Here is a 24031-nt window from a genome sequence, read left to right as displayed (position 1 = left end):
TCATCCAATGACGGCTTACTTTCCTTAACAGCCGTTGGGGAGGGCTTTGCAAAAGTTCAAGTACACTCAGTGCCAGGGGTCTCGAACTCCTGGCCCACGGGAAAGACTCTGGCAGGCTGTGTGTGCGCGCTCATGCAGGGGTGTCTGTTACTGCGTCCCAAGCCCCGCCCCTTCCTGCCACACCCCGTTTCCTCCCCCCCCCCCCATACCACATTGAATGCATTGGGTGGGCGCATTCACTACGCTTCCCCGCATGCTTGTGGACAGAGTGCCATGATGGGGCGATGGCAGGAAGGGGTGTGGCATGGTGGCTGGTAATGGACGGGTTCCCCCTGGCTTGGTTGGGAGTCCTGGGCTGGATTGTGCAATCGGACCAGGTGGGACTGACTTGTGGACCGTGAGTGAGACCCCCCCCCCCTTGCTATATGCTCTGGATCACCCTTGTCCACATGCTTGTTGCCACCCCCTCCAAGAATTTGAATAGATTGTGTCCACCTGTGCGTCTGATTTTGTACTTCACTGTAGTTTCAACCAAATTGCCTGGTATTTGAGTTAAGCTGACTGGCCTGGAGTTTCTGGGCTCACCTCTGGAGCCTTTTACAGACACTGGTGTCGTAATAACAATCCTCTGGTGCAGAGGCAGATTGAGGTGACCACACGCCCCAGTTAGTCGTTCTGCAGCTTCACATGTGAGTCCCTTCACGATTCGTGGGTGAATCCCATTTGGTTATATTGACCTATTACTGTTTATCAATATGTTCCCAAACCTTCTCTAATGACCCCTAAATAAGCTGCATGTAAATAAGAGCAGAATTCTTGGGGGAAGGAAGGGGAAGCTGAGCACCTCACATACCCCCAACATGCTAACCTGTGTACAATAGAAATAGCTGTAAAGGACTAGATTAGCATAATTAAGCTTGCGACCTAAACCAGACTAGAACCAAGATCAACTGAACCCCACCAAGAAAAATATCATGTTCATCACAACTCCTGTAGAGTCGAAGCATAATTTTTTCCCCTTTTTTTTTTTCCTGCCAAGAGGTGTTTGTCTGCACTCATTAACAAGGAGATACTTTACTAATCTTAAAGTGCTCTTTTAAGAATAATGTATGTGACTGTCTGAAAAGTGGTGCCATTCCGCATTCCTCTTGACTGATGCCATCAAAGATCTCTTCCAAGGCAAGCGAAATGGTGCAAAAAGATTGATTTCCCCCCCCCCCCCCGCGCCCTTCTCCCTGTCCTGCCACCCAAACACATAATTGGCTGAGATCAGGAGACAGAATGACTCATGGATTTTAAAAAAGTTTTTTTTATTTTTAAATTAACTTTTGCTTGAGCATGAACTGTGCAGAAAAGAAAAGAGGCCGACACTGAAATCCAGATGCTGTTCTTCCAGTGCACCCTGCATGGCAGAGGCTGTTCCTTGCAGTGGCAGAGCTAAATGTAGGAACCAGAGAAAGTGGCGCTGATATGGGTATACTGAATATCCATCAGACCCCGGAGCCTGCTGGTTAGCACGTGTCACGAAGACCCGTGGTCTCCTGCAGTTCAAATCAGACGCTCTCGCTGCCAGCGCTGGTTGGATTCCCTGGTATGGGCCAAGATGGCGGCTCTCTTATAAGGTGCTGCTTAAGTGTTGCTCTTCTGACCCTGTGTGGTGGGTAGAGATGGGGCCAAGTCAGGGGGAGCTAGGGCTCTTAGCCCATTAAAGAGGCAGCACATGTCTACAAAGTTTGGCTATGGCTCCGAACTGTCCCAGAGTTCGGCTGTAATGGTTTGGGCCGTGGTAGAGTGCTGCTATTCCTCCGACTTCCTGGTCCCTGCTGATGTTTGCGGGTACAGGTTTGAGGGCCCTTGCAGATGCCGTTTCCCAGCATGCCTTTCTGTACCCTCGCTCTATGGCAGAGTGAAACAGCTACAGGTCGAAGGATGCTTCCTCTCTGTCAGCTGGTAAGCGCTCGCAGCTCCTATTACACTTCCCCTCGCTTTGCCCTGTTTACGCCTGAGCACGTCCTTTCCCAGGGCCTGGTTCCATCACAATGGGGCTGGTCAGAGGCACCCCATGCAAGGGCAGAGTGTGTTTGCCCCTGGCGGAGGGATGCTGTCCCAAGCTTGTTTAACCTGGCAAACCATAGGGGTGGGGAGAGTATAACACTGCACCATTTTGGAAAGAGAAATAACGGCACATCCCAGAGCAGAAACGGGGCCCTTAAGGCACCAGCAGGGGAGCCAGAGCTGTTCAGGGAGAGTTTAGGCTTTTTGGGTCAGATCTGACTCCTACTGGTTGCCTCAGCCTTGAAAATGGGGGTCCCCGTTGTTTAATGGAGACAAAGCGGCTGAAGGAGCTGAACAGCATCTCCCATAAGGTCCTGGGTGAGGCGACATCAGGGGCTGAAGCCAAACCCAGTGATGTGATGTTGCCAGCGGGCAGGGACGACTTATCCAGTAGACACAGTGTCTAGGGCCCATGATACTTTTAGGGGCCCACGAAAATGTTTTAATTTCTTTTAAAATCAGAAAAAAAATCTTTTAGGGTTGAAGAAAATGTTTTAATTTATTTCTCTCACCAGAAAAAAATGAAACTTTTAGGGCTCACAAAAATCTATTAAATTTTGCCTAAAACAGAGAACAAAATAAAATGTTGAAGTATTTAAAGTTATATCAATTTTTTTTTTTTAATGGAGGAAGGGGCCTATGTAGGCAAAAGAGCCTGGGGCCCAAGAAAGTCATCATGCGGCCCTACCAGCGGGGCTGCACTTGGCCAGCCCAGCTCTCCCGGGTGATCACATACCCTAGGGGAGGGGAATCCCAGAGGCAAACTCCTCTGGTGGAGGGAGACTGAGGGGCCCTGCTGCAGATGAGGTCCCAGCACCGGAGTCTGCCACACTGGAGTCTCCGCCGCTCAGCGCTGGTCCGGACGGGTTTGTGTGTTTTCCCTGAGCTGTCGGGGCTGGAGGCTAAAAATAAACTGAAGCAAAATGTTCTCAGCAGAGCCTTGAGAGTGAAACTATGTGTCTGGCCCTGGCTCCTTGGAAAGAGCAGCTGAGTCGAGGCCCCCACCCGCTCTGCTGATTTGCAAGCTGTATAAGTGAGACTTCAAGAAGCCTTGATGCTCGTTGTGATGCAGAGGCAGGAGCCAGGCAAGACCTCTGGGAAATAGACTTTGCAGTCCCAAGAGGGTGTGGGTGGGGGCAGAGGGGGAGCAGGGGACACAGAGGGCTGTGATCTGCTGTCTGGCTACCTGCTGGGATGGACAAGCTGCCTTCTTGAGAAGAGGAAGGTTTCCGGAGTGGGAGGAAGACCTGGGGGGACGGGGGGGGGTGTTGGGGAGATAGGGAGGTGTCTGGGGAGGAAGGGAGGGAAGGAAGGACACTTTGGCGGGTGAGAGGTAGGGGGTGGGTCTGTGTGCGTGGGGAGGGAAGGATGCTTTGGCGGGTGAGAGGTATGAAGTCATCTGATTTAATCTGGATTGCAGGTCCCCTTCTAAGCCCCCATGTGGCATTCCAGGGCCAGCGGCTCTTGCTCTGGCTCCCACAAAGTTCTCCCTGGGCCAGCTGCAGCGCGGGATGGCAGGAGTTACTCCCCACCGGAGCACGGTGGTAGGGTTGCCAGGGGTCCGGTTTTGAACTGGACCGTCCAGTATTTGAGCGTTCTGTTCGGGGAAACAAATTGAGAAAGTAGAACAGTCTGGTACTTTCCGGATAAGATGGAATGTAGATTGTGGTGCCATGTCAAGTGTATCCGGTATTTTTGTTGAAACCATCTGGCAACCCTATGTGGTGGGGGGGGGGAGGGGGTGTGCACGGCCTGGGCGTGCCCATGGGCCTGGGGGGCGTGGTCCTGGCTGCATGTGTGTCTAGCATGCTGGGCGGAGAGTGGCCTGAGTTATCACGTGGAGTCCATGTTCTGAAGCCCGGGTAGTCCCCGTGGGCCTTTGGTCCTCAATGAACCCTTCCTAGTCGCCATTAAATAAACCGCTTTAATGCTGGAGCCAAGCCTCAGGGCAGTATCTGCTGGACTCTCCTCTCTTGCTGCAGGGTAGAAATGGAGCCACCTCCCCTGCAGCAGAATGAGCTGCCCAAGGACCCGTCTGCTTCGAGACCGGGGGAGCTGGGCTCTGTAATGCCAGCGCAAAGGTTTCGGTCCCTTACTGTGCCACCTTTGAGCTGTTCTTGCTGCCTTTTCTGGCTGCCAGCCGTGGGGGGAGCTTTGCTGGCTTTGGGGAGCATCCTTTGGTCCCTAAGGCAGGGTGGGTTCTAGGTGCCTCGTGGAAGCTCTGATGATGGGATAGATCCCCATCGTCAGGAGCTCAAAGCAGCCGCTTGCCCGGGTGGGAAGGAAGCCCTTTCCGTGGAGCTGTGGCTTTGTGCTGCTCCCTAGGCAGGAGCACGCGTCCGCATGCACGGGGCGGCGTGCAAGGGTGGGTTAGCTTTAAGGGCGTGTGTCTGTGCGTGTCCCTGGACGCGCAGGTCTTTGTTCCCGCAGCGTGAGGCCTGTTTGTGTGGGAGTGCAGGTCTGTTGTGCCCATGAAGGGTTCTATCCCCGTGCATACAGATGGGTGAGTGCACAAATGTCCTTGTGCACACGCATGTTTGTCCTGGAGCGTGCTGCCTCGTGCAACGATGGGTGTGCACGTAAAGCGCCGCCGGGCTGCGTGCCCTCTCGTGCCGTCCCCGAGTTCTCACTCGGATTTGCAGGACAAGCCAAACGACTTGTTAAAGTCACAGCAGCTCCTCTTGGCGCTCAGCCAGCAGGGCTCCCTGGAAGCAGGGTCCCACCTCCCTTCAGCTAGACCGGCAGCGACAGCGTCTTGTCCAGCAGGAGCAGCTTGGGCTGAGCCGAGATCCACAGGTCGTCCTCGCCCTTCTTTTTCCTCTTCTTGTTCCTCTCCGCTTGGACCTTCCTGTTGCTGCCGCTGCCCTGCCGCCGGCTGCAGCAGCAGGCATGGCAGCAGATGAAGAGGAAGATGAGGAGGACGAGGAAGGGCAGCCCGATCAGCACTGCCAGGCAGACGGTATTGAAGACGCCCTCCTGGTGCTTGGTGTGAATGAGTTTCCAGAGGGAGTCGAAGAAGGAGCTGAACTGTTCCATGGTGGCCGGCTGGCTGGGCACCTGTTCTCCTGCCTGGGGCTGGGACGCTCCCCCGGCTCGCAGCCCCCTTGCTCCACGTCGGGCCCTGAGGAAAGGCAAACGGGATCCAGAAGCCGCTCTGGCCAGCACCTGCGAAGACCGAGAACAGAACAGGAAGTCAGGAAACCGCCCTGAAACTCACGTTTGAGCAATGAAGCTTGAATGCTCCTCGTGGGGCTTGCCAGCCCAGTGAGCGCTCAGCCGGCTGCAGCAAGGAGCCTGTAGCCCCCCCAAAAGGGTAACGAGCCAGGTGCTTGGTCTGCAGGACGATGCCCATGGACAACCTCTGCCCAGCAGCGCTGAAGAGCCTCCCACAACCCTCCTGCTTCCAGGTTCCTGAAGAATTCCCCACTGGCCGGAGCAAAGGTGTGAACCCAATGCTGTAGCTGCCTTCCTACAGCTGTTCCTTGCTGGGCCTGTGGCCTCGGGGCTGCTAAGGCTGCGTAGGCCATTCCCACTGCTTCTGCTCAGCCGCAGACTAACCTCCTCCTACAGAGAGAGTGCTCCTTGCGCCATGTTCCCACCCCCCTTCCAGGCCACGGTGAATGGGACCAGGGTCGGGCCTGAAACTCCTGCCTGTGGCAGGGCAGCGAGTGGATGTACGGGTCCGAAGAAACACCAGGGACACTCCATTTGTCAGCTCTAATAAGTTAAAAGCGTGTTTGGATCGTGCCTTTCTCCCGTTTGCCTTGTCACATGGCTCTGTACTTCTGGAGACCCAGAGCAGTGGGAGAGGCTGGGCCCAAGAGGCTTCCTGCCCTGGAGAGTTATCCAAACGTGACCGCTTTACCTGGACTGACCCGTGAGAACTCTGGAGACCTGCGCGTCCCTACGTTGACTATAGGGCGCTGCAGCTGTCTGGGCCACTGACCCTAAGGAAAGGGGGACGCATGTGACGGTGGCTGGGAAAACAAGCTGGCATGGAGGGCCCAATGCAGATGGGGAGGGAGTCTTTCAGGCTGACTGGTCACATGTTGTTACAGAGCTCTCACAAAGCCAATGCCGTGCCAGGTGGGAGTTCTGTTCTCAGGGTTTCTACGCGGCCACCCTCCACAGGAGTGTCAGAGCACCTTGTGGTCATGCATCATGCCACACGACTCTGCATGGGTCACACTTTCTCCTCCTTTCCCCAGCAGAGACCTGTGTGTGGTGCAGTGTTTGGTTTGGCAGGGCTCTCCGAGGCTGGCGAAAGTAGGTTGAAGTGCACCTTTCACTTGGTGTAGAAACTGGCTAGGGACTCCTAGCTAAAGCCTCATCTTGCCACTGGCCACAATGCCTCAATCACACAATGCCACTTCTCTGGCGAGCTCTGAGTCTACACAGTGCCTCTGGGCTGTGGCTGGCCTAGTGGCTTCCAGAATGAGGACTAGAATGTGAGCTCTCCTTTGCAGCATACAGGGTCGCTGTTCCCCCTCTTTTTCCACCCACAGGCAGAATACATTTTGTTGTGTGCACTGAGACAAGTGAAGATGTGCACCACCATATAAACACGCAGATCACACAGAGCCAGCAGCTAATCATCTGAGCAGAACCCAAATCTCTCCTGAGTGCTGTCTACCCTGCACGCTTACTTTGAAATAACTCCTGTTTTGAAATAACAGAGCATGCGTCTACACAGCGAGCCTGGTTACTTCGAAATGACTTTGAAATCTGTCACCCTCATTTCATGAGGAGCCAGGGAAAAGCGTTCCTCCTTTGACTTCCCACTGCAAAGACAACGCCTAAAGCTGAGAAGTTGTTTCAACTTCAGCTACGCAATTAACATAGCTGAAGCTGCGTCTCAACTCGACTCGAGCTCGTAGTGCAGACGTACCCCTGGAGGGCTGCCCAAGTGCTCGGCTTACAGGGATACGTCTGTGCTGCAGTCCAAGGGGTGACTGCAGATGGGACAGAAGGATGGCTAGAAGCGATGGCCCAGGCTAGAAATGCAAGTACAAACCAAGGGTCCAGAGGGCTCACCGAGCATCCGCACAACTATTTCTATCCATTCTGGCCTGGGTAAACAGAACCCAGGTTTGCCTCCCTGAGCTGCAATCGCTGCTTAGCTTGCACACCCACAGCACTTGGACGTTAATGCTGCAAAAGCTGCCCAGCTCTGGCTTTGAACGGGTGACTTTGCAGTTAAAGGCTCTGTAGCCCATTGCTCATCCCCTGAGCCTCTCGCTCCCTTTTTAACAGAGCGTTTCTTCTGGTCCAGGCTTCTTGTGCGCTGGATAACGCCTCGCCTCCAAGGAGCCTCTCAGAACAAAGGCTGATGTAACCATGGCATTCCCCTTGCTGTGCACGTAACCGCAGAGCAGAATTCTTGGCAGCACCCCACACCACTTCCCCTTTGTCGGCATGCTGCACTGTTCTCGCCTTGCCTGATCCAGCCCTTACCTCTAGTGGTTACCATCCTGTGCTGTATGGAGGACAGCCAAGCTGCCATGAATCCACAAGGTCTGCTTTCAAGTGATTCCACGAGGCTTGTATTTACCCGGAGGGCTCAGAAGTTGAGCTGGACTAAACTGTTGGGGATGAATTCACTGAAAAGTGCACTTTCCAGGAAACCAAAGCTCCTCTCAGATTTGAGTCGAATGCAATGAATGGCTTTGGGTGGGGGGAGGTGTTAAATTTTTTTCAAGGGGCATTATTAAAACTTCTAATTTCAACTTTCTGAACAAAAATGCTGAAACTGTTTTTAATGTCAATTTCAACTAGCATTTTGAGAAGTTTCATTGGATCCAAACAAACTGGTGTGGGGGTGGGTGGGTGTGTGTTTTGTTTTGTCAGTGAGAAACCAAAAAAAATTCAGTTTTTGGTTCAAAGGTAACCAAACTTTTGTGCATGGATTTTGTGGTTTGGCCACCAAACCCAATTACTCTCGCTCAGTGGCTCTCTACCTTTCCAGACTACTGTATCCCTTTCTGGAGTCTGATTTTTGTCTTGTGTAGCCCCAAGTTACACCTCACTTAAACTACTTACTTCTGTATTTTGTGTCTGATTTTGTAAGTGTCACACATTCTATTACTCATTTTACCATTATAATTATGAATCAATTGGAATATAAATATACATACTTCTGTGTAGTCTACAAAGCAGTGTAAACTTCAAGTCACTGTTTGAACTGACTTCACTAATGGTTATGTAGCCTGTTGGAAAAACTGGACACCTGTCTACATAAATTGCATAGGGGTGCATAGACCAGTGGTTCTCAACCAAGGATAGATTTGGGGTGTGTGCGTTCACACATACGGTCCTAGCTCCTGGCATGCCTACAGAATCGTGGACTTTTATTTTAAATCTTACTAGCAGATTAACCCCGTATTGCTGGGGTCCTTAACTAAACTGAGTTTCCTCCCCCTCCCTTTTTTTTAATACAAGGAAAACACAAATGCTTTATTTAAATAGTGTTATGAAATTTAATTTTTATTTAGGATTTCTTTAAAAAAAAATTCCATCTAATGTTTTTAAATTGGAATTCCGTCGTGGGTGGGTGGGTGTGTGTGTGTGTGTGTGTGTGTGTGTGTTTTCTTTTCTTTATCCCTGTAAGGTCTAATCCTTGGCTATGCTTTAACAAAAAAGGCTACAGTCAACTTATTGGAAACTAATGTTTTTTCTAGTTTTTCCAAAACCTGTAAGTATTGAATTAGTTGGGTCGAAACAGAGCACTACTCCAAATGTCTCCATTTTTATCTCTTTTTGGTAAGGTTTATTGAGAAGCAATCCTATTCTAGATCCATCCTATGTTTCTGTCTCCTCTAGGTTCAGTCTTTTTCGTTCAACATTCGCTCAGTTACGCCAATGTAGAGGACAGTGCTTGATGTGATGGTCCTGTTTGGGTGTGGGGTGGTTTTTTTTTTGGTTGGTTGGTTTTATGAGATGCAATCTCACTTCAGCCGTTTTTCCTGACACAACCAAAACCCCAATCTTTCTTGAAGTCAGGACAAGAGGAAGCTGCATATGAAACATGGTGGTTCTGTCTCTTACCACCTAGGAGGAGTTCTTAGTCAAACAGACAAACTCTCTTTAATATCTAGTAGACTGTCCCTTCTGCTAGGTTAGTGCTGTCTTGCTTGGGCTAACTTGGCAGGTGGAAGGCCTGTGGAAGGCCGCTCAGACAGCAGCTGGGTTCCTGGTGGGCTTGGATGGGGCCTTTCATCACCAGGTCACTGGCTCACATGTTGGGTGGTGACTGACGGGTGTCAGAGGGAGAGTATAACATCCACCTCGCCATGGCAGCTGGGGTCTGGGTCACAGCCCCTACCGCTACCTGTGGTGGACTGCAGAGAGAGCAAAGAAGAGCCGTAGACCCGATTCTCTTCCTAACTCAAGGTGAGCCCAGCAGGCCATAGCCTGATCCAGTGCCCCCTGCAATCAAAGGGAGTCTTGCTGTGGATTTCAGTGGGTGTTGGGGAGTGCCTGGAGGTGGGTGGAAGACGCCTGCCCTTGTGGCTACATTAATAGGACCGAGGCCTCCAGGGAGGCACCTTTCTCCCAGGGCTCTCTTTAAGAAGCGTGCATTTCTCTGACCCAGGGCCAGAGGCAACTGCCGTGACTCGCCTAGCAGTTTGTTGCAAGAGGTGGGTGGGGCTGAGGGGGGAAGAGCAGCATTTTTGTGGCCGTGTGTCAGGCTTTCTTCCTTAGAGTGGGTGAGATGCTGCTGACCTTCAGGTTCCCTCAGGAAACCGACCTTTTCCTGGGGCAAGGCCAGAGGCCTGCCTCTGCCTCTTGGAGCCTGCCCAGGGTCCAAACAAAGCCCATCAGGGTGGTGCTCTATGGGCCTGAGCTGCCTGAAAAGGGGGGGGGCTCGGAAGCTTTGCTGCTCCCCCCCCCCCCCAAGTGACCAGCACGAGGAGGATGCTGGGGTTGTGGTTGGGAGAACTGGTGGGTGGCTGAGGGGCTAATAAAGCGGATCGGGCCCTCTCCTAGTGTGTTCCACTCAAGGATCAGACCACACGTGGGGTGTTCTGGGGGGAGGGATAGCTCAGTGGTTTGAGCATTGGCCTGCTAAACCCAGGGTTGTGAGTTCAATCCTCACAGAGGCCATTTAGGAATTTGGGGCAAAAATTTGTCAGGGATGGTACTTGGTCCTGCTGCAAAGGCAGGGGACTGGACTCAATGACCCTTTCAAGGTCCCTTCCAGTTCTAGGAGATAAATTAATGGAGATTGCCTATTTGGCTGAAAGCACACAGGTATTGTTAGTTGTTAATGGCTTGGCCTCCATTTTTAACTCCAGTCCCACAGCCTCCCTGGGAGGCAAGGCCAGTAATGGAACTTACCTCATATAGAGAAGGGAAACTGAGGCAGAGAAAGGGACAGTCCATCTCTTTCACATAGGATGCCTAAACACACCCACACGTAGCTCCAGAGGCTCAGAGGGGGTGTACTTGGCTCTGCCAATCAGACCTTGCGTGCGCGCTCACAGTCGGTGACATGCAGAACCCAGTTATATGGATTCCCACTTGAGTTCTACAACTGCTAAGTGACGGGAGATCTCAGCTGTGTGTGTGTGTTTTGGGGTCCCCAGGGAGTCTAGTTTAATAAAGGACCAATGTCCTGTATTGCTGTTGTCCTGTTGTGGGCTGTGTTCGTTGCTGTCTGACCCTTTTTGTATCTCTCCCAAGCAAAGAAACACTGTTTTACCCTGTTGCTCATGTCTCTGATGCTGGCGAATACATCTGGCCAGCAGATCAGCACATCTGGTTAGTATGTGGATGCTGCTACTTGTCCAGGGCTCTGGGTCTGCAGTCACACATTCTGTTTTAATGAAGAGCAAAACTGTGTGTGTGTGTGTGTGTGTGTGTGTGTGTGTGTGTGTGTGTGTGTGTGTGTGTGTGTGTTTTTCTAAACAGCAACTAACATGTATGTTCACCCTTCCCAGTCTTTCACTGACTTGCCCAGCCACAGGAAGGATGTGACACCCTCACAGCAGGTGTTAATCTGTCACAGAGCACGTTTGGTGCAGTTTTGCCCACATGTGCACCCAGTCTCTGGCTTCAGTGACATCCTCCTCTCCAACTCAGGCCTGTGTTACAGGGCCTGAAAGAGGGGGCAGAATTCTGCCCCCTGGAAATTCAACATTGTAACCAGATCAATGGTGCCTCTCTGGCCACATCATTGTGTGTGTGTGTGTGTGTGTTAAACCACAGAAAACCTAGAGTTGAATACTCCACTGCTCAGTCCCTGCAGAGGAAGGCAGATTTTTTTTTTAAAAGAACTTGGGTCTTATTTAAACACCAAAACAAGGGACGGATTTTTTTTTCTTTTCCCAAAAACACTCAGCATTCAGCTACTCCCACTGGGACGCTTCCAGCTGGATTTTTCAAAAGGCTGCAGCATTACAGCTGCATGGGAAATGGCTTGGATTTTTGTTTAATTGTTGTTTTTATGATAATTTAAAAGGTTTTTTTTCCCCCTAAACTTTCTACAATTTTTTTTTGGGGGGGGGGGGGTGATGGCTGCTGAAAACTTATTTAAAAAAACCCACTTCATTTTTTGGGGGGAGGGGGACTGAAAACTATGGAGCCCCCCCAAAAAATTTTTTCTGAATTTTTGCCCAGTCTACCGAAATCCTCAGGTGCTGGTTACTGCAAATAGAAATATAGTTGCAGTTCAGCTGCTCCAAAATGGAAACATTTTCAGTGTTTCTGCAGCAACAACAGCAAAAACTTAATCAGAAATGGACAGTGCCAGCAAACATTTCTGCTTTGACAAAAACACTATTTTGTTTTAAAATGAAAATGGTTTTTGACGCGCGTACTCACAAGTAATTTGGAAGCAGCCGGCTTCACTCGGCACCCAGCAGGCTGCCGGGTTGCTCTTGTTGCCCTCAAAGACAGCAACTCCCCCAGACCTATGGAAGGAAGTGCCCATGTGGAGCAGGGTGGTTATAATGGGCATCAGCAGGCTACAGATTGTGACGGGCTTCCGTTCTTCTGGGTCAGGTCCCTTGATTCTGGCCTCCTCTTGCCTAGGTTGACATGGGTCAAGCTACCTACTCCCTTATCTGCACACACATACAAACCCAAATGCTCTGGGACGTTTTGGCCCCGTCTGAGTATCATGCACACTGAATCCTGGCTCCAAGTCCCATGGCTGGTGCAGAGCTGGCTCTCTGGGGGGTGTAGGCAGCAGCAGGAGAACCATGGCCCAAAGCAGCCTGGGGGGGGGGGGGTAGGGGGGGGGTGTGTGTGTGTGTGTGTGCATGCTCCTGACACAGCTCACTTATGTTTCAAGCGCTCCCGGCTGCATTACGTGATGCCAGTCAACACCCCATTTGCATGTGGGGACACATCCTACCTTTGCTAAGCATGTTCGTGTGCGAACCGGGTGGCTTTATTTGCATGTGACTCTGCAATGCCTAGATACGGCTGGAGTCAGAAGCAGAAGTGCCAGAAAACTAGAGGGGAGGGATTTTGGAGGGAATGATCTGGTGGCAAAGGTCCGGTAGCCAGGAGATCTGGGTTCTCTCCCCTCCTCTGCCACTGAATGCTCTGTGAGCTTGGGCAAGTCACTTGCTCTGTGCCTCAGTTTCCCCACCTGTAACAGGGGAATAGTGCTGCTTCTCTACCCCACAGGGGACTCATGGGGCTTAATTACTGTTTTAAGATCAGTGATGTTGCACATTTTTTAGACTCTGTAGATGGAGTGTGAGGCTGCCACCTTGGCACAGGGCAAGCTGCCATTTTCTCCAGGAGTGAGGGCATTCCTGCCTTGCACAATGGGACTGGCTACCTTAGCGATGTCCTTTCAGGAAACTTCCAGCAGTGGCCTTTCCTGAATCAACAAGTGGCCCCATGTGCCAACGCCATGTGTCTGTGAGCACCTGTAGCTGGGCTGACTGACTAGCTGCCGAACACACAAAGGGCCTTCCTTTGTACCCAAAGCTTCTTTTCAGCGCCAGGCTGGATCATTTACGTGCGGGTGCCTGGGCAGCACAGCGAGGGGTTAAACAGCCTGCAACAGGCCGAGCAGGGTTCGAGGAGAGGCCAACCGGGCTGGTGTCCAGCTTCTCCCTCCCTAGCCTCCCGAGTTGCCAAGCAGAATAACTACAGCCTCCTTAGCAACAGTCAGATTACACCATCCAGCCGCCACTCCTCCTCCTTCCTGCATTCCAGACTAGCAGAGCTTTTACTGTGGCAGGATCCCGCTGACGGCAGCCTCCGGGACAAACCTGTCATGCCCTGTGGATTGCAACAGGGCCACCCTGGTTACTGGCTTCATAGAGGAGACCAATCCAGCCCAAACCTGCACACTGCATGCCTCCTGTCACGTGCAGGGCCTGGTGTGCATGTGTGCGGAGGAGACCCTGGAGTTCAAACTACCATGTACAGGGTGCTGAGGAAGGGAGGGAAAAAATACCCAGCAGGGAATTTCCCTCTGGCCGTTACAGCTGAAGTTGCCGCCGGTCTGTCTGCTCGCTTGGGAGTGGGCGAAGACCCACCCTAAATTTCTGCGCTGCCGGGAATGGATGATGGGAGTGCTTCTCATCCCCCCCCCCCCCCCCCCCCCCCCCCCCCCCCGGTGATCTGTTTTTTCCATGTACCTGTCTGGCACAGAGCCAGGGTACAGCTGTGGATTCTGGTGCACCCTTTACAGGCCTAACCATAGGACAGCGCTCGCAAACCGGTGCATCAGGGTGTCCTGGGTGAATTGTTTGCAATTTTACTATGGCCCCAAATGCAGCCATTGCAGAATTCCCCGGGACTGTATTAGACTCTGCTGTCTCCCTACAGTACCTAGTTTTCCACCCTTCCACAGGTGGCAATTACATAAGGGAAAATGTTTTGAGAGCCTCTTGTTTAAAACATTCAAACCCTACACTCGTCCCCCTCGCTCCGGGAGCTTCCTCTGAATAAGGTAATTTTTAGAACTGATTTGTATTTCCCTATTGACGTTTTCCTGCGGGAATTGGGGGGGAATAATAATCGATCTGCAGAGCAAACAAACCAAGTGTCTTGTTTTTGTCTGGCTGTCTTGTATGTGACACACTATTGCTGTTTATCCGTAAAGGGGAAGTCAGACTCCCATAAGACTCTACTCCGTAAGAAAGCCATTTCAGACCAAACAGGATGCCTATTTTAATTCCCGCACTGAGATGCTTTTCTATTTGCTGCCTTCGAGGTTGGAGTTTTTCTTTTTAAAATCGTAATGACTTGGTTACAGAAAAGCCAAGCAGCTTAAAACGTTGCCACGGCTGCCTTTCCCCTTTGAAACGTACCTGCATACACCGTGTGGCTCTAACGTGTGTTACGTGTCTAACCCAAGGGTGCCCCAATCTCTTTGATGCAAGCCCTGAGTAAGGGGCAGGGTACAGCTGTGCTGCTGGAGGAGCAGACCACAGACTAGACTGTGGCACTTCCTCTCGAGAAAGGGGAGAAACATGCATAAGCCTGTATCCGTGTGGTGTAAATTACTCCCCTCCCCCCCATGCTAGTTCAGTTGTGCTGGGTGGAGCCCACAAGTTCTCTTCCCAAGGCTGTTAAAGGGCACCCCTCTCTAGTCTAGACCCCCGTCCAGCCAGAAGGAATCTTACACAGATCCCTGCCTACACGCCTTCCAAAGAAGCAGGGAAGTTTGACGTAACTGACTGGTTTTCCTGATACCCTAGGCCCATGTTGGGACTGAGATGCCTTGGCAGGAGCTGTGTCTGGAGGACTCAGGCTGGAGCAGGAGGGAGAGCTACAGGCTGACTCATTTGGACAGTCAGAGATATTTTGGGGAGGGTGAGCAGGACTGATTAGAGCCGAGGACGGTACAAATGCAATCAGACCTCGGGAAAGCCACTTGGTTCACGCGGAAAGCAGTTATGGAAGAGAGACAGGAGTGCATTAGAACAAGCCCTTCGCAGAACTGGGTTTGGAGGAGGAACAAGTCAGAATGTTTGTAACTTGGCCTTGGAGAACTTGCTGCAACTAGGACGTGTGCTGCTAGGATGTGTGTGTGTTCTTGTCCCTCATTTTATGTATATACATTATAGAACTTAGTTGTATACAGTTAGGTTTCTAAATAAAGGATGTGACGACCCCCCCACGCCCCACCCCCAGCTCCGGAGAGGCCAAGCACCTGGAGCTCCTTTTAAAATTTGTCAGGGGTGAGCGCTCGGTGAAGTCACTGCTTTAGGTACAAAATGAGAATTTAGGCATCTAATTATAGCGATCTTCACTTGACACTTGGACCCTGCAGTCCAAGCAATTAGCATTGATACTATGTAAAGGTTGAAAGATCAAGCACTAAAAATATCAGGAAACTTCAAATCTAAAAGCTGTTCCGCAACACAAGTTGGCCACATCCTGTATATTTTGTAGCAACTGTATATCTTCTAAGCGGGCTAAGATTTGCTCTGGACAAGGGGAAAAGGACTGGAAAGCACAGTGAGGCTACACGACATGGTTTTTGTGCAAAAACCCACGGAGCGTCCACACCTCAAGTGTGTCTTTGCGCAAGAAAATTTACAGCAGAATGGCAGAACGGAGGGTTTTTTGCGGCGTAGGTATACCTCTTTCTATGAGGAATAACTCCCTTTTTCCATGAGTTCTTGTGCTAAAAGGCATGTGTGGATGCTCCACAGGGGTTTCTTGTGCAAGAAACCCCTATCGGAAAAAGCACAGGTGCTCCGATAGCCATTCACAGAATGGCTATCGGAGCTTTCTTCTGCAAGCGTGTCCATGCAGTGTGGACACACTCTTGCGCAAAAGCGCATCGCTTTTGCCATGTGCTTTTGTAGTGCGGATGCGCTTTTGCGGAAGATCTCTTGCACAAAAAGCCTGTAGTATAGACATAGCCTGAGTGAAGAGTCCTGTAGCGCCCTTAAACTCCCACCCTACAAACTGATCCATGCACACGTGCGCTGATGCCTGTGAAGGCCCGTCTGACTTCACAGGGACTACTTGCAGGCGCCTCTGGATTCTGAGGCTTTAACTTTTGGAATAGGGTGACCCTGAGTGCTTGTTCTCACAACTCTGACACTTTGTGTATTTAATGTCTTAGCAGTGGGTGGCAGTTTCTAAGGGATGGGATCGGGAGGAGAATAGAAAACTTCAAAGCTGGAGGATAATGGCTTAAGCGATCCCTTGCCAGGCACTGGAACAATTCACCAAGGGTCAGCGTGGATCTCCATCATGGACACTTTTTAAATCAAGTTGGGCAGTTTATCTAAAAGCTCTGTGCTAGACAGAATTGGGGGAAGCACTCTGGCCTGTGCTATACGGAGAGCAGCCTAGATGTTCACAATGGAACCTTATGGCCTTGGACTCTGTGACTCTGAAATGTCCACAGGCTCTTGTGTGTATGTAAGAGGAATTTTGCCGGGTGTAGCTGCATGGTCTGGATGTAGGTAACATTGCAAACCCATAATGCAGATGGGGGAGGGGAATTATCATGTACTTTATTTGGGGTAATTTATCAAAAAAGGCTACACTGTTAGGAGTCCCACTTTGTGCCATAACAACCTGCCTGCATTTGGAGTTTGCGCCAGTGCAAGGGCTTGTCTACACTAAAACGATTTTGAAATCACTATTTTGGGAGTGAATCAATTTTAGTTTCCTCACCATGAGGCAGCCTTGAAATTAGTCTGAGGCAGGCTCCATTAGGTAGGGTTACCATATCTGAACTTTCAAAAAGACACACTCCTCTCAGGAGTGTATCGTCTGTATCCGTATCTACCAACTCGCATTGTATTAATGTGTGAGATACTCTCAGGGGTGTCCTCTTTTTTGAAAGTTCAAATATGGTAACCCTAGTTAATGTGGACATGGCTACCTCGACTTAGTACCCCAGGAAGCACTGGGGTGTAATTACAGGCAGTCCCCGACTTACGCGGATCCGACTATGTCGAATCCGCACTTACGAACGGGGCTTTTCTTGCCCGGAGCTCACGGGCGGCGGGTCGCCACCCGTGTCCTCCAGGGCGAGAAAAGCTTCTCCCTGTCTCCCTGGTCTGCTGGGGGGGTCTAGCAAGGCCGCTGGACCCCCCCAGCAGACCAGGGACACCCGAGCAAAGCCTGCCGCCTGGGCAGCTTTGCTCATTTGCCCCGGGAGCAAAGCCGCCCAGGGCAGCGGGACTCCCACCGCCTGGGCAGCTTTGCTCCTGTCCTCCTGGTCTGCTGAGGGGGTCCAGCAAAGCTGCTGACCCCCCAGCAGACTAGGGGCAGCCTGAGCAAAGCCGCTGCCTGGGCGGCTTTGCTCGTAAAGCTGCCCAGGCGGCGGCTTTGCTCCGGTGTCCCTAGTCTGCTGGGGGGTCCAGCGACTTTGCTGGACCCCCCCCAGCAGACCAGGGGGACAGGAGCAAAGCCGTCCAGCGGCAGGGGTCCCGCTGCCTGGGTGGCTTGCTCGGGTCTCCCTGGTCCGCTGGGGGGGGAAGGGGGCGCAGCTAGTGCGCCGCCCCCCCCCCCAGCAGACCAGGCTTTTGTTGCGGATGCCTTGGGTAGAGCAGCTGGGGTGCTGCAGGTTGGTCCTGTGGGAACCTACCGGGCAGCGCCCCAGCTGTTCTGTCCCAGGCTCCAGATTCAGCAGCTATTGAAACTGATCAGGCTGATTCAGGAAGCTGGGGGCAGAGCAACTCTGCCTCCGGCTTCCTGTAGTCAGCCCCTGGTCAGTTTCAGTGGCAGCAGCTGAATCTGGAGCCAGTTCCGACTTACATACAAATTCAACTTAAGAACAACCTACAGTCCCTATCTTGTACGTAACCCGGGGACTGCCTGTAGTTTGAATGACTCCGAGGAGTAGTTACTTTAAAATAGCAACACCGGAGCATCCACACTATTTCAAATGAGCGTTTTTCTGGATGAAAGCAGTACAGCTTTTGAAATAAGAGGCCAGTTATTTTGAAAGAACGGCTTTTTTTAGTGTGGATGCTCCGCTTATCAAATCGACCTAAGGGGAGTTATTTTGAAATGAAGCCCTGTTGCATAGCAGGGCACAGAGACTTAGTACATGGCCAGCTGAGATGTAAATCTATAGTTGGACTAGATTACTGTGCACTGACCATGTGAACCCTGCTCCAATGCACTAAAAAGTCACATTGCACTACAGAACTTTTGGGCCTGGTAGCAGGGCTAATGTGGCCAGTTATTGTGAGCTAGAGCCCTGCAGATTACACCCTGCCTAGCCAAATGCTCAGTCGCTATATAGAAAATACCAAGTCCGTGCACTTCCACAGACTTTTTTTTAAATATAGACAAGGCCTAATTTAGGGGCTAACCTCTACCCAGTCCTGCAGTTACACACCTGTGCACAACACCAGCATTCTGATATGGTAGTATTTCCCCTCCCCCTTCTCCTTTGCACAGGTATAAATGACTAAACATGGTACATGGCTCTACTGACCTCCTCAGAAGAGCGTGCAAGTTCTTCCATTGGACCACAAGAGTTATACTAGCCACATGTGTACTGGGCTATTTTTCATTGCACGCCTGCTAGGAAATGCTTCTCATCAGGGCAAGTTTCACATTGAGCTGGCTGCTTTGTAACTTGCCTAAGAAGGCCTCATTAGGATGTTTTGCTCCCTTTACTCTTCCAGAGCTCCAAGACTGGAGGGATTTTGCTCAAACTTCCTGAACCTGCCCCCCCCCCGGAGGGGGGGGAATCCCCTTCAGACAGAAGCTGCGAGTCGAGAGCGTTTCCTCCCCAAATGTGAATGATCTGGTAAGTTATGAAACGTTTGAAAACACTGGGTTAAAAGTGATACTATTTTGCAAATGTAACCACAGATGTCTGGGCCCATGCATGCTTCTAACCTGGGTAGGTGGATACAGATCATACCATAAAATGAATTGACCAGTTTGAATGATTAAAAAAGGGTCAACCAACAAATACTGTTTCTATCTGACTCTCTCTCTTTTTTTTTATGCTTATAATGTTATTCACAAACTTTGTCCCAAAACAGCTTATGCAAAGAGACTTGGTAAATGATGGATCCTTCACAATGTGTTATAAAATACTGATGTTCCTATTTGATACCAGCTGATCTCTGCATAGGGATGATCCTTTCCTACAGCCTGAGACAGCTTTCTGGTGACTTGAGCAGGTTCCATGTGTCCACACAGGCTACATTTAATTGATAACTTTTGTGAGTCTGGCTTGACCTAGGTAAAAAGCCATGTAATCAATCGAGCACGACTCCTTTGGTTACGTTTTTCTTTCTGGCTGATCTGAAACTTGGGCTGGGTCTGGTGTAAGCTTCCCCAAAGCTCACAAGTCCTTTTTGGAGGCACTTTCCAGAGAGCCTGGTATGCTTTAAGGCGTAGGGAGGCCTTGCTGTGAATCTTGGAGGCTTGGCTGAATGTTGTTCTGAGAGGGGAGGCCTCATCATTCCTGAGTGCTGTGTGAGAAACTGATAATAAGTTCTAACTAGAGATTGACTGGAACTAGCAGCCTTGTGATTTGCATCTCCCTCTGGAGCTAAAATTTGTGGCTCAGCCCCATCTCTAGATCTCATGACCTGTGAACTAAAACCCTCCTGCATTGCAAAACTTCTGTTCAGATGCACATTCCAAAACACTGGAGGCAACGCAGTTTTTTGCCATCCACCTGTAATGCACTGAAGAATATTAGCCAGTCAAATCGGCGGACGCCTGAGCAGCCCTGCTTCTGCTAGTCCCCTCTCTAGGCAGTGTTTCCCAATTGGTGCTCTGTGGAACCCCGGGGTTCCACGAAGCGGAAGTAAGGGTTCTGTGAGAATGTGGCATTGCCCCGCCCCCTCTTAAAGAGACAGTATTTTGCAAGTTTCTTTCTTTTTTTTTTTTTTTTTTTTTTGCTCAACCAATTCTGGCAGGGCTTCTTTTTTTTTTTTTTTTTCCTTTTCCTTACCAAATTTTACCCTGGGAACCCCTAGGTGTTCCTTGAAATTATTTTAAGCTGAAAAGGGTTCTGTGGCCAAATAAAATTGGGAAACACTGTTCTAGGCTGTCTCCAGACTCCTTTTGAGAGCCTAAGGTGCCCTGCCTCTTCTTGATGAGCGCCCTGGCACCTCTGGAGCCTTGGCCCAGGAACTCCTGGCTCAGCCCCAGAGGCCTTGTCAGCACAGTATCTTGCATCCGTTCTACAGCGCGGCTGCTAGCCATAACACTGGGCTCGGGCACGTCCAGCGCCACGTTATGAAACTCTGCCCTGAGCACCAGTGCTGCAACCTGGGAATGACACTTAGTAGAGAGAGGGGGCGGGGAGCCTACACGCTTTGCCTATCATTCCAGGAAGCCTATGATCATAGGAGTGGACGGGATCCGCTCCCCTGCACTCATGGCAGGACTAAGTGTTACCTCGACCATTCCTAACCTGCTCTTAAAAATCTCCAAAGATGGAGGCTGTGAACCCTCCCTAGTCAAGTTATTCCAGTGCGTAGCTTGTCAGGCACTTTCATCGCTAAAACTTTTGCCGCTCGGGGTGTGAAAAAACACCCACCCGAGTAACACAAGTTTTAGTAGAGATGCTAGTACTGCCCCTCACTGTGGTGCCTTTATTTTCTTGCCAGGAGAGCGGTCTCCCAGCAATAAAGAGCAGCCACAGTGTACCCCTTACAATGGAACTGCACTGTTTTAAGGTGCAGAGCACAGACCTAATCTTAGGCCAGGTCTATAATAGACCCAGAAGGTCGGCTTAAGATACGCAACTCCAGCTACGTAAACAACATAGCTGGAGTCGACATACCCTGAGATGAGCTTAGTGCCATCTTCACAGTGGGAGGTGGATGGGAGCAGATGCTCCCAGCAACTTCCCTTACTTCTCATGACTATGAGGTGTACTGGAGGTGCCCTCAGCATTTGATCTAGTGGGTCTTAACTAGACCTGCTAAATCAAATGCCAGAAGATCAGTCTCCAGCTCATAAGTATAGATGTCACATGAGGAAGGTTCTTTCTAAAGTGGAATCTAATCGGACCTTGCAGCATTTTGAGCTCATTGCTGCTTATCCTGTCCTCAGAAGTTAAAAAGAATAATTTTTCTCCCTCCTTGTAAATCACCTTTAGGTACTCAAACTGTTATATTTTCCCCCCTCAATCTTCTATTCACCAGACTAAACAAATCCAGTTTTTTCAGTCTTCCTTCATAGGTCCTGTTTTCTAGACCTTGAATCATTTCTGTGGCTCTTCTTTGGACTTCCACTAATTTATCCACATCCTTCCTAAATGTGGCACCCACAGTTGGATGCAGTACTCCAGCTGAGGCCCAATCAGCACAGAGTAAAGCAGAAGAATTATTGCTCTCAATCTTTCTACTGTGCCCCTTTCTGATTTTTTTTGTCTTAAACTATCTGCTTACAAAATCAGACACCAATACAGAAATGTCTCACACTATTACTGAAAAATTGCTTTCTCGTGTCCGCCATATAATTAGAAAATAAATCAACTGGAATAGAAATACTGTAATTTTCAGTGGCTAGTATATAGATCAAACAAGTTGGCACTGACTGTGCTAGTGTTTTTTATGTAGCCTGTTGTAAAAGTAGGCAAATGTCTAGATGAGATGACTTACACCCTGGAAAACCTCTGTGTATTTCCAGGAGCGCGCACAATCTTGGTTAAGAAACTCTAGCTTCTATCACTCATGCTAATACATCCCAGAACAATCACTTTTTTTGCAACACTGTGCCACTGTTGACTCATAGTGTGTTTCTGAGCCGCTATGACCTCCCGTCTCCTTTCTGTGGTACTCCTTCCCAGACAGTCCTTTCCCATTTTTGTGTGTGCAACTGATTTGTTCCTTCCTCAGGCAAAGTCCTTCGCTTTTTATCCTTATTGAATTTCATCCTGTTTACTTCTTCCTACTCCTCCAGTTTGTCCAGATCGCTGTTAATTTTAACCTTTTCCTCCAAAGCCCTGGCAACCCCTCCCCGCTGGGGATTGCCCACAAACTTAGTGTGCCGTCTGTGCCACTATCTAAATCACTGATGAAAATATTGTACCAAACTGGTCCATAAAGGACCCCCCCTCTATTTGCCCTTCCAGCTTCACTCTGAAGTCCTGACAGCTGCTCTCTAGTTTTCGACCAGCTACGCCTCCCCCTTTGTAGTCGCTACGTCTAGGTTGTATTGCCATAGGTTCCTTGACCTTACCTCTTGTCTTCTGATACCGTCTCAAACTGAGTATCAGAGTTGAGTCTTGTACTGGGATCCCTGCATGATAGAGTAAACTGGGCTTGCTCCCTCTTCCGCAGGAGCTGTGCCCCTCAGAAAAACAGCAGGTGTGGGCCAACGACACCATTGCCTTTGCTGGGACCTGCCTTTGCTGGGACCTGGGCTCGAAGCCCCTTGTGTTTTAAAACCCCAGGAACTTTCTATAGAAAGAACAGGAAGCTACTGCATAACTCAGGTCTACTTCTCTGGGTGCTAGCTCCTGGGCCAGGAGAAGGTCCCAGTCAGCTATGGGGGAAACAGGGTCGCTCCGCGTGGAATGAGGAAGGGAGCCTGGCCAAGCTCAGGGAAGTGAAGAAGGGGCCTCCCCTGATTTCAGAACTGCCCCCATGGGAGACTGCTTGGTATGGCTGCTCCAGGGCTAAGAGCCCAGCAATGTTCCTTATAAAAAAGGGCCAATGGGCTACAATGTTCTGCGGGTGGCACCTGAGCAGTGACCGAACCTCCCCCCCCCCCCCCGGCCCAGGGCAGCTCCCCCTTTCTGACTCTGCCGTGCCTGGCTGTTTCCAGAGCGGGTTCCAGCCTGGTGCTATTTACTTGGGCTCTAGGAGCAGCCGGGGGCCCTAAGGGAGCAGCTCCGCCCAGCGTGCTGAGCCCGGGGCCCGGCCCGAAGAGTTTAGAGGGGAATAGACCTGACCAGGGAAGGGGAAACTGAGGCACGGAGCACAGCCGTGATGTGACCAGGGCAGGAACACGCTCCTGCCTCCCAGTCCCGGCCCTAGGGGCTGCCCCGCAGCGCTGAGCCCCTGCCGCGACCGCCTCGAGGCTGCAGGCCGGGGCCCGCCGGCGTGCCTCAGTTTCCCTGTAACCAAAGGAGCGCGGTCTCCGCCCAGCCCCGGGCGCGCTCCCCGCTTACCTGCGCCCCGGCGGCCCAGAAGTTTCGCAGCAGCCGGAGGAAGCGGGCGCCGCGGCTCTGGGTGTTTGCTGTCAGCGGCCGCGGCGCGCTCCGCCCCCCGTCCGGCCCGCCCTGCCTCCCCCCGGGGCTGCCCTGGCTCGGCCCCCGCCCTCTGCCCCACGCGTGGCGCTGGGGCACCCTCGCCCTCCGCACACCCGCGTGGGCTGGGGACAGAGCCACGCAGGAAACCCCGCGGCGAACACGCGCATCCTGGCCACGGGTGCCACCGGGGCAGACACCCCCGCAGTGGCCGGGGCACAGCCCCAGGCACATTAGCACAGTGCCCTGCCCCAGGCGCCCACAACACACACACACTAGCCACAGACGCGCTCTCCCTGCGGGGTGGCGAAGCCCTGGGATAAATTGCCTAGGGGGCTGTGGAATGTGGGTCCCTGGAGAGGGGGAGAGCAGGCTGGATAAACATCTCTGGGGGATGATCTAGATGGCGCTTGGGGTCCTGCTGCGGGGACTTGCTGGTCTCTGGTGGTGCCTTCCAGTTCTAGGATTCTGTGCAGAACCATGGGCCATACACACAGGCATACAGGACACACCGTACCAGGCATGCTGTCCACAGACATAAGAACGGCCGTACTGGCTCAGACCAAAGGTCCATCTAGCCCAGCATCCTGTCTGCCGACTGGCCAGCACCAGGTGCCCCAGAGAGGGGGGACCGAAGACAACGATCAAGCGATTTGTCTCCTGCCATCCCTCTCCAGCCTCTGACAAACAGAGGCCAGGGACACCATTTCTATCCCCCTGGCACAGACATATGTGCTACAGGCAGAGACACACACTAGTGCACATACATACCCCTCCAGAGAAATGCACGCACTCTAACTTATGTGGGGAGAGATCTGGTAGCTGTTTCCCTGAGTAAGGTGCTGTATTATTAACAGA

At 51.4% G+C, this 24031-nt stretch overlaps 1 protein-coding gene and 1 long non-coding RNA gene across 3 annotated transcripts in view; one reads left to right on the top strand and one right to left on the bottom strand.

Annotated features, from left to right (window-relative positions):
• Nucleotides 1–1293: 1293 nt before the first annotated feature.
• Nucleotides 1294–23236, bottom strand: KIAA0040 (KIAA0040 ortholog). Of its 2 annotated transcripts, none has more exons than XM_075936936.1 (2): nt 23096–23236; nt 1294–5220 (listed from the first exon to the last, which is right to left on the bottom strand). In XM_075936936.1, exon 2 carries the CDS (start codon nt 5089–5091, stop codon nt 4789–4791), a length of 303 nt encoding a protein of 100 aa, XP_075793051.1. In that variant the 5' UTR covers nt 5092–5220; nt 23096–23236; the 3' UTR covers nt 1294–4788. The 2 variants fall into 2 exon arrangements, with proteins under 2 accessions (XP_075793051.1, XP_075793050.1); XM_075936935.1 differs by lacking the exon at nt 23096–23236 and adding an exon at nt 11878–13599.
• The window catches only part of LOC142830623 (uncharacterized), a 146560-nt gene continuing 141081 nt past the window's right edge, over nt 18553–24031 (top strand). Inside the window, exon 1 of the long non-coding RNA XR_012906051.1 lies at nt 18553–18757. This is a non-coding gene — a long non-coding RNA (uncharacterized LOC142830623). The remainder of the gene's footprint in view (nt 18758–24031) is intronic.

The sequence above is a fragment of the Pelodiscus sinensis genome, chromosome 9 (genome assembly GCF_049634645.1).
Source record: "Pelodiscus sinensis isolate JC-2024 chromosome 9, ASM4963464v1, whole genome shotgun sequence".
Taxonomy (NCBI): Eukaryota; Metazoa; Chordata; order Testudines; family Trionychidae; genus Pelodiscus; species Pelodiscus sinensis.
This window is presented reverse-complemented; position numbering and strand designations above follow the sequence as displayed.